Source organism: Oryx dammah, unplaced genomic scaffold (assembly GCF_014754425.2).
Source record: "Oryx dammah isolate SB20612 unplaced genomic scaffold, SCBI_Odam_1.1 HiC_scaffold_8, whole genome shotgun sequence".
NCBI lineage: Eukaryota > Metazoa > Chordata > Mammalia > Artiodactyla > Bovidae > Oryx > Oryx dammah.
Window position 1 is genome coordinate 53,709,359 of NW_024070192.1, and position 20,583 is coordinate 53,729,941.

The 20,583-nt window shown below is 52.7% G+C and overlaps 1 protein-coding gene across 1 annotated transcript in view; it reads right to left on the bottom strand.

Annotated features, from left to right (window-relative positions):
* The window catches only part of MSI2 (musashi RNA binding protein 2), a 402,350-nt gene that overhangs the window by 136,349 nt on the left and 245,418 nt on the right, over positions 1-20,583 (bottom strand). Inside the window, exon 4 of the mRNA XM_040244274.1 lies at positions 6,929-6,977. Coding sequence (XP_040100208.1) covers positions 6,929-6,977 — 49 coding nt within the window. The remainder of the gene's footprint in view (positions 1-6,928; positions 6,978-20,583) is intronic.

The following is a 20,583-nucleotide window of genomic DNA, read 5'->3' on the forward strand; positions in this document are numbered from 1 at the left end:
TGTGTGTGCGTGTGCACGCAGGGAGAGTGTGTGTGTGTGCGTGTGCATGGGGAGAGAGTGTGTGTGTGTTTGTGTGTGTGTGTGTAGCATAGGGGAACACAAAGGGCAGGACTCTAGCGGGGAGTGTGTCTGTGTGTGTGTGTTGTGTGTGTGTATGCGTGTTAAGCTGCGTCAGTCGTGTCTGTGGGGTGTGTGTGTGTGTCTGTGTGAAGCTGCTTCAGTTGTGTCTGACTGTGATGTGTGTGTGTGTGTGAAGCCGCTTCAGTCATGTCTCACTCTGTGTGTGTGTGTGTATGTGTGTTAAGCTGCTTCAGTCGTGTCTGTGTGTGTGTCTGTAGGGTGTGTGTGTGTGAAGCCGCTTCAGTCATGTCTGACTCTGTGTGTGTGTGTGAAGCTGCTTCAGTTGTGTCTGATTCTTTGTGACCCCCTGGACTGCAGCCCACCAGGCTCCCGTGTCCATGACATTCTCTGGGCAGGAATACTGCAGTGGGCTGCCCTCCTCCAGGGGATCTTCCAGACCCAGGGATCAAATCTGCATCTCCTGCACTGCAGGTGGGTCCTTTACCACTGAACAAACCGGGGCAGCCCCTAGCCTGGGAGCCCCTGAAGCAAACCCCGCTTGAGACGCCGAGCTCGGGCGCAGGTGTGGAGCAGCACGGCCTCGTGTCAGAGCGGCTCAGGCGCCCCTACCTGCTGGGACTCCTAAACCCTCCTCGCGCTTGCTACCCCACCACCCACAGCCCTTTCCACCCAGAAGGACTTATCCTCCTGGTCAAGCACACTTCTTCCTCCTCCATCCTGCAAATGGAAGTGACCTCATCACAAGCAGATTCTTGACCCTCCGAGCCACCGGGGAAGCCTGTCCAGGCTACAAAGTCACATTTATAAGTCGTAGCATCCCAGCCCTCTCTCCCGGGGAAATGAAGTCAGGACGTTAGAGTCTCCTCGGGAAAGACACATACACATTATTTGAGACAGCCCACACCTACAAATGAAGCACTACCTTTTTATTTTTAATTTAATTTACGCTGCTGTGAAACTCTTTTTACATGCCCCCTCCCCTTGGGAAACAGGCATCAATAAGCAAACAATTACAGTGTGATTTTTAATAATTTTTACAGTACATAAAAGAGTCAGTCTGGACTTCAGAGGTCAGTTTTAACAGGGAGTGTCTGGCAGGTAGTCAGGACATTAAGGGTTGGTTATTCCCCTTAGAAAAGCACTATCTTCTATCACTGCTCCAGCTGTATCTCACAGGCACCATTTTAATAAATAAGCTGATCACACAGATTACAGAAACCTTAAACCCCAGCCAGCTGGTTTTGGGGACAGAGATGCTGTCTGGGCTTCTCAGGAGAAGCCCAGCTCAGTCTCACCCCCGAGCCTGCAGGAAGCCACTCCCCTGACCACAGGGCCCATCACAGCCCCCTTCCAGTCTGGGGGCCCCCAAGGGGCACAGCTCTCCTGGGGGAGGACTCCCCTCGTGCAGGGAGCCTGTGGGGGATGATGCTCCCTGAGCTTCAGAGAACCGCCATGGGCTGAGGGCAGAGGTGGGGGCAGGGGACTGGCTCAGAGCCTGTTCCTCTCCAGGGCCATTAGCATCACACTTAATAAGCCACTGCTAACAGTCGGGAGAGGAGCCATCCATCACACGGATCTTTATTTTTCTCAGGGTATCCTGTTCCTCTGCGTCTGGCAATGTTCCGAGGCCAACATGCCTGCTGGGTGATGGAAGCCACGGGGAGTGCGGCGGGCCTGTCCCCAGGTACTCGGCCGGAAACCGGCCCCTCCCACCACCTTCCCCAGGCCACCCTTAGACAAGCTTCAAAGACACCCAGCTCACTTCCCACCGGGCCTCCAAGCACCCAGCTCTCCCCCGATGAGCCAGATTTGGGGGGACCTGGCATGCAGGCTGAGGCCAGGGGCAAGGGGCAGAGCTGAGGCTCCCCTGGAATGAGGGGGGTCTCCCTACCCCCCCAGGAGGTGACTGAGAGATGCACTTCAACACCCAGAATCCCCAGTTCACGGTCTCAAACAGGGCTGACGTGGGGAGATGGGAGAGCAAGCACTGAGGCGTGTCACCTTCCCTCCCTGGCCCCCGCTCTCAACCAGCCTCCCCCCCACCACCCACCGAAGAGCAAATTAGAAAGAATGGCACCTCGTTCCTTCTTCCCCCCCTGCTCACCTCCAGCTCCACTCTGGAATCAATACCTGATGCTGAATTCAAGATCTTATCTGAGTTTTGCAAGGATAAGGCAACAAACTTTTCCCCAACGATTAAATCCTTAGATGATCAGCCCAATATTTTTCAGCCCACCTCTAAGAACATTTAGAGAGCAAATGAAATGGGTCTGGAAAGACTGGAAAGCCACCATTCTCTCTCCCCCTCTGGCACAAAGAATCCCAGAGAAGGCCACGGAATGAAGTGATGGAAGCTAAGGAAGGCCCCAGCTTCTTCCCGGTAGCTCAGCTCCCCGTCCGGCTGTAGGGACCAGACATGTGACTTTTCGAAACTCCACCTGCCTCGGTTTATCCATCTGAAAAATGGAGCAACACTGTAGTCCAGCAAGAGGACAGATGTGGAGGAGGACTAATAATAAGGAGATGCCCAAGTGCTTCAGGAAGAGGGCATGGCACTGCAGTACTCTGTCTGGAGAATCTCACAGACAGAGGAGCCCGGCGGGCTACAGTCCACAGCGTCACAAAGAGTGGGACCCGACGGAAGGGATTTAGCCCACACGCTTGTAGAGCGGTTACGGGTGCTGGCTCAGGGCTGGACAGGCTGGGCTTATGTCTAGGCTCTGTATGGACTAGTGTGTGGCTCTGGGTGGCTTCGTTCAAGCGCCTGGTTGAGGGGTGCTTAGAATGTGGCTACTTCCACTGGGAGTGCCAACACAACCTGGTTAACACAGAACCCCGTGGTGTGTACTCTGATGGGAGGCCAGAACCCCTTTCAGGAATGAAGGCCATCCTCGCCAGCTACTGGGCCTGCTGCTGGACGGTGCTCTAGCTCCTGGTCCCCTCCGGGACTTCCTCAGTGCAAGGCCAGGAAGACACCTGCTTCCGGAGTCAGCTGCCTCCCATGCCTGAGCATCATACAGGTGTGACTGGGGCAGTGGGAGCACCACCCTCCCTTCAAACGCTGCAGGGCATCCCAGGTCAGCAGGGCAGCCCCCATGAGCCCCCTGCCCCGCCTCAGGGACCCACAGCTGCCAACAACTGCTCCCCCTCCCCCAGTGAAAACAGGAAAGGGAGACAATCTGGGCCACACTTCCAGTTAAAAGCTAAAAAAAAGCCAGAAGCACACTTCAGGCCCTGGGGCTTATCAGTCCTGGTTCCTGTATTTTCCAGAGGCGGAGGTGGAGGGTTTGGAGAGGTTAGAATCGCCCCTAGCTAAACCCAAGGGGCCCACAGGGGCTGGGAGGCGGTCCCAGAAAGGATGAGGCGGGGGAGATTCCACGCTTCCATGCGAATCAGATGCCATGACCTTCCTGCTTCCAGCGTGGAGGACGCATCTCCCCAGAGGGCCCCCCTCCCTAGAGGGCTCCCTGTTCGCTGTTCCCTGGACCCTTTCCCAGGGCGCCACTGCAGTCCAAGTGCGGATGTCCAAGGGGAAGAGACACAGGCTGGCGCCTCCGGGAACAGGAGGAGCAGACTGCTGTGCAGATGCCACTGAGGACTGCCCGTGTGCCGACGGGGCCCACAGGGGAGAGGGTAGGTGACGCCCACCGTGGGGCCAGGAGGGGAGGTTCTGCCCAACCCCTGGCTCCTAAAGGCAAGCGCGGCCTGACTCCCCGAAGGCCAGGCCCCACGCCCTGGAGTTTTTCCTGCATGGCGCTGGTCACAGTTCAAGGGCATACAGGTGGTATTCAAAGCGCCCGGGGCGGAGGACACGTCACCGCCCAGGCCGCCCAGCAGAGCTGGGTCAGACGCTGATGGGCAGCATTGAACAGTGCCCTGACACCACGGAGGGGTTAATGGGCTGCGCCTCTTTCAGCGGCGAGCTGGCGGCAGCGCCAGCCAGAGAGGTGTCCTCAACTTCTGCTGGGGCAGCACTTTCCTCATGATAAGATAATGGAAAGCAGGAAGCCGAGGAGGTGAAGGGAAGGTTAGGGCAAGGTGGCTGCAGGAGGATTTTATTTTCTCGTGCTTATCACCCGATTTCAAACGCACATTCCATCAGGCCAGGGCCGAGGGGCCCGCCTGCTCCACATGCATGTGACTAGAGCTTGTGTTGTGATACATTCTTGTATTTCTGAGAAAATTCTTTCCTCCCCTAATGCTCTGAGCCAGTGAAGTTATTACCCCAGCTTTGGCCCCCAGTCCAAAGGGAAGCTCTTTCTCAGCTGGAGGGGCTGGAAAGCGTGGGCAGCCCGAAGGTCCTGCTCACACAGGGAGAACAGGAGGCAGAGGTCTGCACAGGGGCAGCCAGCAGCCGGTGCCAGGGCCCCCCTGCTGAAGCCTCTAGGCACGTGGCCCCTCCCGCCCTCTCTTACCCGCTTGGCAAGCACCAGGTCAGCCCCAGGCTGCACCCCGCAGGCCGGCTTCCTGTGCCACCGCACACACTGAGCTGAGCTGCCATCTTGAGATTCTTAGTGGTTTTTGACACCCTGTTCTGATTCCACAAACCACGTAAGGGGTCTGACACCGACCAGAGGAAGGGCAGGAGGCTATGGGGCGGGCTGTGCCCTTGCCAGGGGCTCTGCCCACCTTCCTGCCCTTGCCTCACCAGGGGCATGAGCGACGACGCTCCCGGAGCCACCCTGAGCACTGGGCCACAGAACGAGCTCCCTTCAGCTCACAACCAGAAACCCTTCCTTGACCCGGTCACAGAGGGGCCGCCACCCCGTCCCTGCACCCGGCGCCCCTGGAGAAGGAGAGGAAGCTTCCCCAACAGCAGGCGGCCCCTGGGTCAGAAAGAGGGGAGGCTTTCCTGGGGGCCTCCTCTGCAGGCTGGCTAGGGGCCTGATGCCCTGGCTGTGAATCCAGCTCCGCCTGCTATCAGCTGAGTGCCCAGAGACTCCCAGTCACTTCCCACACCTCGGGTCCCTCAGATGGTGAACCTCTTTCCCTGCTCAGCTGAGATGGTTCAATGAGATGATCCATCATCTTCTCCCACACAGGGCCTAACGCAGAGCAGGAGATCAAAAACACCTTTATTCCATGATATTCAGAAGAGAAGGACAACTATACTACCTAGAAACTGCTGCAGAGTCTCCCAGGATTATGAATTCTAACACCGAACGCCAGTGCCTCGCTTAGATGAGCTATGCCCACCCTGAAAATCAAAGGCTGGAAACACCCTTCTCAACAAACCCCGTCCCCGCGTGGAGACAACAAAGAACAGAACCTGAAATCAGCCATCCTGGGTGTGAGTCCCCTCTCTGCCAGCTCTGGACGCTGCAAACCATCCTGTCAGGAGGGACTAACATTACCTGCATTTTGCAGATGAATAACCCGAGGCCTGAAGAACTTACGGGCTTTTCCCAAAGTCACAACGACCCCAGGGTCTGCTGTGAAGACCGAGTGAGAAGACGCACGTGGAAGCAGTGCCGGGAGAACCCCACGGACCGAGGCAGTGCACGTGCTGACCGAGGGCAATCGAGGGCCGCCCACCGCCCGCACTGCCCTCCTCTTGCTCCTCTGGAGCACTCTGGAGCGCTGGAGGAGACAAGGGCAATCGTCGTCTTGCTCACACCTGCAGGCTCGCCGTCTCTCTCCCTGCCTCCCGTCCTCCTCCCCGTCCCTCCCCAGCACTACCCCACTGATACCGCAGTTCCCGCCCAGTTTCCCACGTTCCCTTTCGAGGATGCTGTAGCTGGGTGGACTAGATGCTGGATTCCCGGGTGCCCTCGGGACAGCCCCTCCTCCTCCCAGCCCTGTGAGCATCACGCCCCATCCTGCTCCTTCCTCCCTTTCACTCAGCCTGCCTGCTCAGAGCAGGAGAGACAGGCAGTCAACGCTGGGTAACTGCTACTAATCACAGGTGACAGCAAGAATGTAAACAACACAGGAGACATCTAAATGCAATCCAAGTGGCAAGGAAACACGGCTCGCTGGCTCCTTCTCTGGAGAACACGGCTTTCCTGCCACCCTCTTTCAGAAACTCTGCCCATGAACGCCCGGTGAATATGCACCCCAGAAACCAAGAACTTCTGGAGAACAGGACGACTGAACGCTGAACCATAACTTCTAGCCCTGCTTCCTCTGGGAAGGACTTTTCTAGAGTCATCCAATTTTCTATTTACAGCAATCATTTCAATGTGTCCTTTTCTGGGGGCTGGGAGAGTGAGGTGGCAGAGGTTGGACACCCCTTTGAGAATCCATTCAAAGCTAAGAAACCTCTCCCAGGAATAACATAAAATATTTTGCATGTCATTTCAAGGGTTCTTAGACCCCAAGGTGAAACCCATTTTCTAAAACGTGGACAAGACAATAAGCACAGGAGATAATACAGCAAAGTGTAAACGTCTTCCAAACGTCCAAGAGGCACAAAAGGGCATTTTAGGTCTGTATTCACTGCATAAACCTAGGACAAGGCTTCTTTGTTGTTGCTTTTTTTTTTTTTTTTTGCTCTTTAGATCAACGGTGTGCTTCTAAACCACCTCCTTCAATGCAAATTGAGAACTCAATTGATTAACTGCTGTGAATAACTTCCACTTGGTTCCTTTAAAGCCCGGTTCAGCAAGGACCAAGAAGGTGTTGGGTGTGACCGCATAATTAAATGACACTTCCCAAGCCCACAGGAAATGGTGTGTTAACGGTCCAGTATCAACTCTAGGTACCGTCGCGGCCCTCCATTAACAAAGACCTACAACCGATGTCACCTCCAACTGCCTGACTTTGGAACAGTCGCTGCGCCTTTTGTCTGTGGGGCTGGGGCCCAGGAGAGGACGGAGGGGCTGCTTGCTCACGTGGGGCTTCTTACCTCTGTGCCTGTTGGTCGTCTTATCAAACATCAGCATCGCATCCTCCACCTGCAGAGCAAACACAAAACAGAGTCTGCTTCAGGAACTTTAACAAGGTACGGGACACATCGTATGTTCAGGGGAGGGGGGCAGTTTCCATTATAGCAATCATGTTGCTCACTAAAACCTATTTGAAAACACAAATACTAAAAGAGAAAATCACTGTCTTTCCGTCTTTCCCACCTATCACTGCCACGTGGAGCATCTGGTGTACTTCCCTCTAATTTTTGTGAAAATCTATGCCTATGGCTTCCCTGGCAGCTCAGTGGTAAAAAAAGAAATCTGCCTATCAGTGCAGGAGATGTGAGTTCAGTCCCTGGGTCAGGAAGGCTCCTGGAGAAGGAAACGGCAACCCACTCCAGTGTTACCCACTCCAGTATTACCTACTCCAGTATTCTCTGCCTGGAAAATTCCATGGACAGGACACGGGGTCGTGAGGAGTCAGACATGACATAGAGCATAAATGCATGCGTGCCTATTTTAACATAGTTTAAAATCATATCACACATGGAATTTCCCCCTTGTTCTTTTTTACTTAGATAATATTACAACACTGCAAACATCTCCCAGAGAACTACATCACGAATACTATCTTTTATTCCCCTAGACTTTTCTGTGGTAAAATACTCAGAACTTAAAAACTGCCACTGCAACCCTCTTTAAGTGTACAGTTCAGTGGTATCAAATAAATTCACAACGTTGAAGGAGCATCACCACCATTCATCTCCAGAACTTTTTCCTCTTGTACAACTGAAACTCTACCCCCTTTAAGGGGGACCCCTTCGTCCCTTCAGCCTATGGCAGCCACTTGCCCACTTTCTGTCGCCAAGACTGAGCCCTCCAAGTATTTCACGTAAGTGGAATTACATGGATTTGTCTTTTTTTGTGACTGGCTTATCTCACTTGGCATAACATCCTCAAGGTTCATCCGTCTTCCTTTGATGTATAGATCACATTTGCTTATCCACTTTGCCCATTGATGAACACTTGGATTTCAGCTATTGTGAATAATGCTGCTATGAACACAGGTGTACAAATATCTCGAGTCTCTGCTTTCACTTCTTTTGGATATATACCCAGAAGTGAAACTGCTGGATTATACAGTAATTTGTACTTTTATTTTTTTGAAGAACTGCTGTACACAGTGGCTGTACTACTTTACATTCCAAACAAAAGTGCACAAAGGTTTTAATTTCTCTACATCCTTGTTAATACTTGCTATTTTCTGCCTCAAAAACAAACAAACAAACAGTAGTCATCCTAGTGGGTGTGAGGTCTTGTGAATACTAGCTTGACTGTCTCATATTTCATGGAGGGAGATGCTACAGCTTACTTAATCATCCTTCAGGATGTTTCCAGTTATAGACAATGAAACTTAAACATTTTCATTGTTCTGGACTGAACCATCTCCACCCCCCACCCCTGCCAAATTCATATATTGAAATCCTAATGCCCAGATTCTGAGAACGTGACTGCATTTGAAGACAGGATATAAAGAGATAACTGAGTGAAATGGTAACCTGACGGTTAGTTAAAATAGTTCCAATGAGAGCTGACTCCTTGGAAAGGACCCTGATGCTGGGAAAGATTGAAGGCAGGAGGAGAAGGGGAGGACAGAGGACGAGATGGGTGGATGGCATCACCGACTCGATGGACATGAGTTTGAGCGAGCTCCGGGAGTTGGTGATGGACAGGGAGGCCTGGCGTGCTGCAGTCCCTGGGGTCACAGAGTCGGACCGGACTGAGCGACTGCACTGAACTGAAGTTAAAATGCAGTCCTTAGAGGCGGCTCTGATGTGGTATGGCTGGGGTTCTTACACAAAGAGGAAGTCTGGACACAGGTACAAAGAGATCCACACGCACGTCCCACACAGACCTAAAGAAATCCCTTATGAAACCAGATTTGGCTTTGAAGTCCACTCCTTTCACTTGTGATCCAGCCCTTCACCCGCTTCACAGGAGACACGTCGTGAGTGCAGGCGCTGTTCTGAAACCATCAGCCTTTCATTTGTAGGCTGCACTGAGTCTGGCCAGGCGTGCAGCCTGGTCTCCTCGAGCATCCTGTGCCCAAAGTTGGCAGTGAAAACACAACCCAGAACTTCCCTGGCGCTCCAGTGGTTGAGAATCTGCCTGCCAATGCTGGGGACACAGGTTTGATGCCTCGCCCGGGAAGATGCCAGAGGGCAGCCAAGCCCTCGTACCACAGCTTCTGAAACCCAGGTGCCCATGCTCCACAACAAGAGAAGCCAGCCCAGGGAGAAGCCCCGCACACCGAAAGAAAGAGCAGCCCCTCTCCGCTGCAACGAGAGGAAGCCCAGCACAGCAAGGAAGACCCAGTGCAGCCAAATGTGAATAAAGGAGAAAAACACAATCCAACCATGTGGCCGTGGGTGGACAGAACTGTTAGCCAGAAGGCTCCACGCTTGGAGCAATTTCAGTATGGGGGTGTGTGTGTGGGGGGGGGTGTGGGTGTGTGTGTGTGGGTGTGGGTGTGTGTGTGTTATGTGTGTGTGTGGTAGGGAGGACCGAGCACCGTTCACTGGAGCTCAAAGGCTCACAGATGAGCTTGGGGGCCTGAGTTAAGTCACCTGAGAAAAAGAATCATCGGCTATTCATTCTCACTCCTCCCAGACAGTCTTCAATGGAGGGGAAGACACTGGGCGAAGCAATAAAACCAGGTTTAAAACGGTGCCTCCCGACAAATCAAATCTATTTTCTTAGGTGCTATCAAATATAATAAGGGGAAGAGCAAAGTCAAGGGAAGAATGGAAGAAGGGGTAGGCAAGCCAGACACAAACCTCTGAGGGACTGGCCTAGCTTCAAAATCCCTTCTGGAGTCAGGGCCCCCTTGTGTTGCTAAGCAACCGAGCCTGAACAAACAGGCTCCCGGGGCCTTCCCCTTCTGCTCCCCATTTCCGCAGTCAGCGACTGGGAGAGAGATGACCCTGCATGGTGACTGCTCCTCTGGCAGGGAGCTGCCCTCTCTCCCCCAGGCAGCAGGCTGAGGGGAGTAGGCGATGCTAGTCTGGACAGGGGGGTGCCTCCACCAGACCTTTCCCTGGCCAGGCAGGCTTGATGAGCCCCCAGACACCTGCTGAGACCAGACACACCACAGCGGTCTGCCTCCCACGCACCCCTTGAGCAAGACCGCCAGAAGATCAACTGGTTTGTTTGTACACAGAGCTGTCACATTTGCACATACGGCATTACAGACCCAGACCCTGGGCCTCGACAAGGATTCCACTGCCCGGGGTGCGGGCTGGGGGCGGGGTGACGGGTGAAGCCTGCCGGGCACCACGCACGTAAACCTGTCTGTTTCACACCCATCACCATATTTTCTAAGAGGTCTGCCAAGTCCTTATTTTGACCTGAAAATGCCTCATGGTAAGAAAAACAGTCTCCCTTCTGTGTTAGCCATGTTTGGGTTGAAACTCAGATCCCCTTAGGAAATAAATATTTTGAATTTAAAAAAGTATTTTCAATCCCCACCCATCCCCGCCGCCCTTTTCACAGTGTTTAATTGGGTCCCTCTTTGCCTTCTTACGCTTCAGCGTTTTCTGACGCTGCCCTCCTAACAGCTGCTCCACCCTGGTGAGCGAGGAGGAGGATCTGTCTATGTGTTTTGGGGGCAACCATTGTCGTAAAAAACAGAGCTCTTTCCTCTACAGAGCGGGGTACAATGGGCCTCACAAAGACCTCCTGAACAGATAAAGCGACGGGGCGCAAGGAAAATTCTATTAACACTTTACAAAACAGAACATCTAAGGAGTAGCTAGAGAGGAAAGAGAAAGGGAAAAAAGAAAAATCAGTATGAATAAGTCCCCGTGCTTGGGGGGAAGAAAACTTTTCAGCGATTGCAAAACACTTATTAATTCAGAGAAGGCATCAGTGCGATAGAAATCTGGCAGAACAGCAAGAGCTGAAACTGGAAGAATTTGAATATACAAAGATGAATAGAATAAAAAACACGGCCTCACATACGGGGCTGTTTCTCACGGTTCTATGTGAATCAAACAGAAGCGGCTTGTGTGAGTCTCCATCACACAAGGACGTGAGGGGTCCGGTCAAGGGAGCCGGCATTCAGCCCCAGAGACAGCAAGCCGCTAACTGTGTCTGTCTGTCTCTCCTTCTCCCTCTCTCTCTCACATACAGAGGTAGACTGCTTGACTGTGCAGAGTTCAGCCTGCAAGCCAGGCCTCGATCATGGAGCTGGAAGAACACAAGGGAGCTGGCAGGCAGCTGGACACGGGCATTTCTCTGACTTCAGCGAGAAAACACCACTATCCCTGGTGGAATACAGCTTCAAAGGCCCCACCCTCCTCGTCACGATCAGCACGGGTGTTGGTTTTGCGTTGACGGTGCCCTCACTGGTCCGTACAGATTTCTTTGTGTATACCAGAAGTGGGGGCCCACAGGCCTAGTGGTCCCATGGGATCCTGGGGTGGGGATCAGGGGAGGCGGTGTCTGAACCTGAGCACGTCTGTCCCATGTCCTGGCACCTGCCTGGTCTGTCTGGGGAGGAGAAAAGTGTTCCAACCTTGAGATCTGCCTTCCAGTAACTTCAGGCAGGTATAAAACACAGCCCTGGCATCCTCGATGGTGCATCTTTGCAAAAGACAAAGCAGGGCAAGTAACTCTTAAGGGAGCTGCCTGGGGATGCCCCTGTTGTCGTCCGACACCAGGGGGTCATGAACCTGTAATCCCGACCCTCCCAAGGCTCAGATGACACTGTGACCTTCTCAGAGGTGCCCCACGTACACCCCGCCCCATCTGAGAGTCAGTTCTGGGGAGCCACACTGTCTCCGTGGCATGGGGATTGCGCAGGACATCTCAAACCTCCTCCCTTTCAGAATCACCCAGAGAACTGGTTGCTTCAGCCCCAGGCTGTCTGATTCAGGAAGCAGTGTTTGCATGTCTAACAAGCACCAGCTGTCGGCCTGTGGACCCCACTTTCCATGTGCTGCTCTAAGGGAGGAGAAACGAGAACAGAAGTTAAAGACAGTGGACAGAGCGGCTTCTTCCTCTTTGCACACACTCAGGGCTCAACACAGGAGCCGAATTTCTCTCACAGAGCCAATCAGGGCACATCAGCGTGGCAACCGACAGCCCGCTCTGTTCCCTGTCTCTTGGACATTTATACTCCAAGATCCTGAAAATGACGACAGCAGAACCCTGACGGAAAAGGTGACAAGCAGAGGAACTTCCCAGTAGTAACCAAGCTGTCCCTGGCACCCAGTGCAGGAGAAATTCGGACTCTATTCGGATGACAGAAACATCCCTTCTAACAGACTCCAGCTAATGGCTGTATCATTAGGTCAGCTCAGCTGTGATCAGAAAATCTAATCAATTAACTTTACTTTTATGTGACATGTATTTATTAGGTATGCACTAGTTGCGAAGTATTAGCCTAAGTTCCAAGTAAGAGGCTCTTTATATAGGTTCATGGTATATGGATTGCATTAATGACCCCCACACCCTTTATCTTGAAATTCTGTATCAACAGCTCCCCTTTCAAAAGAGTCAGAGTCTATCTCCCCATCCTGTGTATCTGGACTTGACTTGCTGTGGTCAGTAAAAGAGCTGGAGAGGGTGGTACGCCTGTGGAGGGCCTGGCCTCGTGAGGAACTCTGGGTTCCAGTCTGCCCTCTCTGGCATCTCTCTGCCATCACCATGAAACAGACACGGCCAGGCTGGCCTCAGACAGGATGGAAGACATGTGGAGCAGGGCCAAGTGCCCGCAGGGGCCCTGGTGAGACCAGCCTAGCGGGCAGGCAGCTGGGCAACCCCAAAACATGCACGTGGACCCGGCCGAGATCAGCAGAGCCACCAGCAGAATCTGGAGTCTACTCCAGACTTGGGGAATAAACAGCTAATTTCTACCACAGAGGTTCCGCGCCTGTCTGTTAAACAGCATTCTTGCGGCAACAAGTAACTCATACATGGCCCCTGCTCGCTTGCTCTCTCTCTCAAAAAAAAAGAAAGCTTTCAGTCTATAAGAAGGTACACAGGCAGTCTCAAGTAGTATCAGACAGTGAAGAAAGACGGGGGAAGGGGCGGAAGGAGAAAGGAGGACTATGGCCCGAGTATTAGCCCTTCGACTCCACCGTCCCAGTGGAGTACAGGCATTCGGGTATGAAGGGACCGCTTCTATATCTCTCCCCAGGCGCGAGGTTGGAGACCGAGATCCTGGAAACGCCAAAATAAGTTGGCAACACGCTCCTCAGCAAATAAGCACCATGAAAATCTGGAGTCATTAGCACTCAAGTCAGTGGGTGATGCTTCTCTAATCCTAATTCATTTAATGAATGAGCGAACCTTCTCTATAATGAGCTGAAAGATTTACTGTGAGCAGACGTTCTTGCTGGGTGATTTCAGAAGTAGGCAGAAGATGCTGGCCATATCCAGAGGGGAGATGCCCAGCTCCTACACTGCCTGGAGAGAAAACCTTTCAAGCCACGGATCAAAGCAGCACCTCGCGAGAGAGGTCAAAAGTTCTGCTGGTCAGGTGGGCTGGCCGAAGGTTGGAACCCCAGGCGGTGCCCTCAGACCCCCGCCACTTCTGCCTGTGGTCTGGCTCCACAAGTAGGCAGCAGGTGAACGACGCTGATCTGGGGATGCAGAGAACTTGGTCCCAGGAGAGGACAAAAGAGCTGTTGGTCAATAACTCAGCAGGTGCCGGGCCACAGCTGAGCGTGGCAGGCGGCGTGGCACAACGCACGGGCAGGATCCGGGCTCCAATTCCAGCTCCACCAGAGGCTCACTGGGGACAGGGCGCCTCCTTTCTCAGCCCTTACGTTTCTCATCTGTGAAGGCAGGGAGCTGCATGGGGTGGTCACTGACGACCCATCTGCAGAGATTCTGCTGAGGACCCCGAGATGGACCGCGGAGCCTGCTGGGACCACAGCTGGGAGCTCAGGCTCACCAGGGGCCCTTCCGAATCCCCTGCGCCTTGAGGACGTTCCAGGCTGTGGAACGTTTGTTGTGGCTGGCCAGCATGCCTGGAGAAATGTCCCACCCCCTTCTGGCACACGCACATACGCACACACACCGCAAACCACACGTATCCAGAACAAAGCAGGAAATGGCACTTCAAGTGATCCTTAAATTATCTGGTCAGACACAAGGAGGGGGAGGGAAAGCAAGCCAAGAGACCCAAGCTCTTCAAACTCCCCCGGAACAAATGCCTTTCATGTCGCTTCCTGCTCCCACTCAAACACTCCAAGCGTTTGTTTCAATAAACGCCCATAAATGGGATACGAGGACACGACAGTGTGAGGGGTTTAACGGGTCTGCTGATGCTCTATAAACTCCAGGCCCTGAAGTCATAAGGGTGGAGTGAGTGTTATATACTAGGCAGGCCTGCCCAGAACAGAGGAGCCTGGGATCCAGGCTAGAGACCAAGGCGGCCTGATCCCCGGGAGCGTTTCTGCACGGAGGATAGCATGGCTCTGCACTTTTGCCCAAGAACTGGGTGAGGGAGTCTAGTTTATGGAGATGAGACTGCTCAGCATGCTCTAGCCTTGACAAGAATAAGGACTGTCTATCTTCAATCACTGCCCAAAAGGAAGAAAAGTGGAGAAAAAGGAGCAGGCAGGAAAATCCCATTAGCTCATGCTGAAATCTAGATCAGTAGTTTTCAACCCTGACTGCTCACCAGAATCACATGAGGAACTAAAAAAAAAAAAAAAAACCCATTGCCAGGGTCACACCCTGACCAGTGAAATCAGCCTCCAGGGGGCAGGGGGTGGCAGTGGAATGTTTACAGCTCCCCCAGGGATTCCAGGGGCAGCCAAGGCTGAGAACCACTGTCCTAACGGGTAAATACAGCGGAGTTGAGCCTTCATCACAGCGTATGTGGGTGGAGATGGGCCCTAAATATAAAGGGGCATCACCCGGATCGTCAGCTGCCTGAAGGCTGTCTGTCTGTCCCCTGCTGGATCCGCAGGCCCTGTGCCACAGGTGGCTTTGAGGGGGCTCTCCTCACCTTGTCTTGGTCTTAGGACAAGATAGTCAAGGTTCCGTTTAGAAGGAGGCTCGGAAGGGCCAAAAACTGAACACAGGACTTTAAGAGCCTAAAGAAACTGCTGCATTTTTTTTTCACCACCATCAATAACATTTTCACTTGTATTATTGCTTTGGACCGCATGACAATCTGTGAAGGCAGGGATTATTACAAGCTCTTGAGCCTCAGTTTCCTCCCTAGCGGGCCTGGAGCTGGGCCCAGGACTCCGCAGCTGGTGGTCTGAGTCTGCGTGTCAGCCGGGCCTGCTTGCTGTGGCTCAGGCTCCAGGACGGCAGGCACACAAGCCCCTGGGCCCCCAAGCCCCTGCTTGGTCCACTGACTCCTGGGAGGCTGCAGCCAGTGAGGTGCTGAGTGGGCTAGACATTTCCTTCATTCTAAGACTCAGAAAATTCTAGTCTGCATCCACCTGAAGGTTTCTCTATGTTGACTCAAGCCCATGCCTTAAATAAGTAACAAGACAGCCTGCTCAGTTTCTCCCCAATTCTTTCTTTGGTAGTAAAATAGAAATTGCATTTGCTATTTTAACCATTTTTTTGATAAACAATTCAGTGGCATTAAGGACATTTCCTAAACTCCTCATGGAAGGCTCTTAAGTCTTACTATGACCAGAATGTTCTTTCTCCATTAGCAAGACTCTTACTGGCCCTATTTTTTTCTACTTTTAATTATTTTTAAATTCACTTTAAACGAATCCTTTAATTGATTTTCCCATTTAACTTAAACAAAAACAAAACAAACCCCCATGTTCATCAGAGAGCAGTTGTGAATTCATAAAATGGACACTTGCCATAGGCATGAAAGGTGTGGGGTGTCTATCCTGGAGGTGCAGACAGTTTACTTAGATAAAGGCAGGGATTCTGATTCCATACGCAAATATCAGAGTCTAGGCTATGAAATGTCTTCCCCCTGAAATAATGATGACTGTAATAGCTACCATTTACTGGAGCTTAATAGGCAATTCGCAAAGCTCATTTAATTATCACAATAGCTCTGAGATAGATATTATCACACCCATTATATAGGTAAGGAAATGGTGGCTCATTGCGATTAAGTGACTTGCCTAGGATCACGCATGCAGCAAATGACGGAGCCAGGATTTACACTCAGATGCATGCCCACATCTTTCTCCTGGTGTCCCTTGACTGCGTTCTATTTTTGAATCCCCAGGGCCCCATGTAGCTGCACTGTCTCCCGAGTGAACCAACAAACACTGCCTTAAAACTCTACCAAAAAGTTAAGAAAGGTGATGAGGTAACCAAGGCGACAGCTGTATACTACCTCTGGCAGGCTGGGGAGAAGAAAGAAGGGTTGGAGGGAGGAGCAAATGGAGAAGGAGGCTGAGAGGTCTCTTCCCTCTAGATGGGTGAACTCGAGAACCCCTGAGCCCACTTGTCCACTCTGTGGTCGGTCACAGAGCAGGCTGGGGGCACGGCTGGAAGGGGCAGAGGGGTCCCAGAACTCAGCCTTCAGGCTGCCAGAGTGCCCGCTGGGCACCAGCCCTGAGAATGCTGAGTCTCACTTCCTGGAGCTGTGAGGAGGCCTTCGGGTGGGGGGTGGCCAGTGACTAATGGGCAGGACATGCTCATCGCGAGATATTTGTTGCAAGTCACCGTCCCACCCCTGGCAATCCCCTGGTGTGTGCACCTACACACATGCGTGTGCAAACGTACACACACACCCTACACCGTTCACTGGAGGGACGCGCCCAACGCTGTGCGACTCCTCGCTGCAAACGGGTCACGTGCAGGGACAGCCGCTAAAGAAACCAGCGTGTCCTCGGGGGTGCAGTCCCAGGAGGCACCCCTCAAATCCAAGCAAAGCACGCAAGCACCTGCCTGGACAGCCTTTGGTGGAAGTGGGGGCCCAGGCTGGGCCCAGCATCACCCCAGAGGGCAGGGCTGGAGGCCATCTCGGGGGAGGTCCCCACCAGGGTGAGACAGGCGGCTGGGAAGAAGGAGGGTGGTGGGAGAGGGGCCAGGACAGGCCGGGCGCAAGCTGCCAGAGGAGAAGCAGTTGGTTCTGTAGGCTTGACAGCTGTCACGCGGAAACAGCATCTGGCCTAACGGCCTCTCGAGCGGGGCGCCTTCGCGTGGTGGTGGTGAGCGCCGGAAATCCATGGCCCGTTTGCGGCGCTGGCTGTGAGTGCGCGTGTGCATGCAGGCGGGCGTGCACTGCGGGTGGGCAGGCTGCCTCAGGCTCCTCTCCCTCCAGCCCAGCCTCTCCCCATCAGGCCGCACCTACCATGAAAAAGGCCCAAACCTGGGTCATTAGTGGAGCACTGACGTGCTGTAACACTCTCTTGCATTCCCATTAAACAAATACTAAACTGCTAATTGCCAAAATAGATCTCCACAACTCTGACCGAACAGGGGAAGGGTTTATAATTACCAAGTGTGAAAACGCGCAGCCTGTAAATAACCACCTCATCTGTCCTAATACGGGCTGATATTGATGGGCATGAAATAAACATCAGGACCAAATGGAAAAATCACCCGCATCTCCTGTGGCCAATGCAATCTCGAATGGTGACAAGCGTGGCTGCAGGCACCGGCTCGGGGAAGGAAGAGGGGAGAACGGGCTTGGACGGGCTTGGAGAGTCTAGGTTCCAAACCCGATTTTCTATCCCTGGGGCTTTCAGCATCTTCTTTCAGCCTGGAGGACAGGCTGTGGTTTGATGATGGGATAAAAGGCTGGCCTGCACCCTGGGAATGCCCAGGCCCAGGACCCTCTGCAACAGGCCTTCAGGGCACGTTCTATCCTGCCCTCCTGAACAGACTGGCTGGCGAGGATGGAGAATCAGGGAGACAGAGAGTTTTGCTAAGGTGACATGTTTATTCACAAACCAGTGTCTATCAAGGCTATCCTATCTGGCCGATGCAAAGGGTTTGCTGCAATACATGGATGAAGAGAATTGGGGTTTAAAATCACCTCTGGGCCCCATGTCACGCTACCATTGGGATGGCAGGTAGACGAGTCTGAAACGGAAAGTGTTAGTTGTGACCCTCATGGACTGTAGCCTGCCAGGCTCCTCTGTCCATGGGATTCTCCAGGCAATAATACTGGGGTGGGTTGCCATTCCTTTCTCCAGGGGATCTTCCCAACCCAGGGATCAAACCTGGGATTCCTGCATTGCAGGCAGACTCTTTATCATCTGAGCCACATAGAAAGCCCACAGGTGGGTCTATCGGATTCCAAAGACCTCCCTTCCCCCGACCGCACCTGACGAAGGGCAGATGACCTGCCAGAGGTCACAGAAACTGTCTCCCCTTCACTCTCCACCGGCCTGTGATTCTGAGGGATTCAGCAGGGCTTATAGTGAAAGACCGAGGCCGAAGACAGAGGTCCCCTTGGTCTCAGAATTAGTCCCAGGAATTGGAAGTGACCGGGAGTCCCTGCTCCCCTCCCCACCTGGAGTAGGCATCTGTTCTCCAGGGCTCCTCTGAACCCTTTTTGGAGCTTCAAAGACTCTCAGCATCTCCATCCAATCGATCCCTAGGTAGGGTTCAGGAGCAGCAGCACGTAGAGGCCTGACATAGCAGCTCCCTCTGACCGGAAGCCCAGCTGCGGCACACGGGAGAATCCTGCCAACCGCACGGCGTCAGGCAGCTGAATCAGGGCGCCAAGCAGCACCCAGCCCAAAGCTTCCTAATGGGGCTCAAGGGTGTCTCCAGAAGCTCTTCCCCACTGGGCCGCACGAGAGCCAATCTCCTGGGCACCCTGGCCCTGAAGTCGCCCCCAGGGTCCTGGGCCAAAGACCCCATCAAACGTCAGCATAAGGAAGGAAGGTCTGAACTACAGACAATTTTTAAAGGAATTCTACACTGTCACTTTTAAATTCCCAAAGCATCTTCAAATAATGGCTACGAGAACAAAGTTCAGGTGGGGCAACAAAGGCGAAAGGAATTATTCACTCAGCAAGGTTACTTCCTGTTCAGAGAGGATCATAAATATCCGAGCTGGAAAGGTCCAGCACGGTCATTCTGCAGAGGGACAAAGTGGCTCTCAGTGATGCTGGGCAAACTGAGAGTGGGGGTCCAAAAGGCCTGGTGGGGATCAGGAGTCCTGGGTGCACACACGAATCCACCACGCCCACCTCTGACTGTCCCAGGCACGGCTTCTGGAGGCTCAGTCTCCCTGCATGGAAAGGGCTGACGATCACCCCAGCCCCAAGAAGCAGAAAGAAACGTAACACACAGGCAAGTAGCCAGGTTGGTGGTAAATGATGCCCCTTGCTGTGGCCAGTACTTGGCACGCACAGCATGTGAACAAGGATCTGAGGGCTGGATAAGAAATGGAGGAAGAGGCTTCATGTCCATAACTGCAAACGCCAATTCAGCGAACTCAGTGTGGATGAGCGAGGGTCACCCTCAGGAGGGCACCGTGCTTTCCGTGCTGTGCTGTAAGGAACCGGACGCAAATACACCGTTTTTTAGAGAGCAGGTGGAACGGCAGAGCCAACCAGAGCACATGCTGCCGCAGATATTCCTCACAATAAAGAGAAACAAACCACCGGCACTCAACGTGGATGGATCTCAAGGAAATTACACTGACTGAAAAAAGTCAGTCTCAAAGGCTTGTTGCATCCCATATGATCCCATTTCTGCAACATTCTCTAAATGACAAAATTACAGTGACGGAGAACGGATGAGTCTGCTAGGGGTTAGGGGTGGGGAAATGGACGAACCGTTACACGAGGAATTTCACTGCAGTGACAGGAACACTCGTGCGTCTCAACTGTGATCACCATCGCTTCAATCTATACATGTCACAAAGTTTCAAAGAACAGGACACACACACACACACAGAGCGGTCAGCAAGCACTTACTGTGCCTTCATTTTTGTATGACACACACACGTGCACACACGCACACCTGCTAAAACCGATGATGTACCAGCATCCATTTCCTGGTTTTAACAACGTGGTATGGTTATGGACGAGACGATATTATCATCATGGGAAGCTGGGTGAAGGGTACACAAGAGCTCTCTGTACTATTTTGACAACTTTTTGTGAGTCCTACACTATTGAAAAATAAACATTTAAAATAGTAATTTTTAAAAACCACAAGGGGGCTCATTATATCACGAAACTCAGTGGCAGATCAGTTTATAATGCAAATAATTAGGCCCTAATTTCTCTTGATGTGGATAGCGTGGGCATAGTAAGGTGCGCCGAGAGTAGAAAGAGCTAGCCCCTACTCGCATCTGCTCCTGGGCCCCGGCACGCGCTGCCCTGAACTAGCGCAGTGTCGCACGAGTCTCTGTGCCAGGAGGCCCAGCTGCCCTGTCTCAACTTCCACCCTGGCCCTCAGGAGACTTCACCACACAGCTCTGCAAACGCACAGCGCCTGCTACAGCAACTCATGCAGAAATGACTGCACAGTAAGCGCTTGCTGACTGAGTTTCAGAAAGGCTTTTGCAGGAGAAAGAAAAAACAACGCAACTAGAAAAGAACCTCGAGCCCGGTGCCTTCCATTTCTTCTCTTTTAGGCTATCAAGGCCTTCTCTTTCATTAAGGTTCTGGAACAGATCTTAAATCTTTGCAGATATTTCATACACCAAACTGTATTTATTACTGCTTCTGAGATGTGG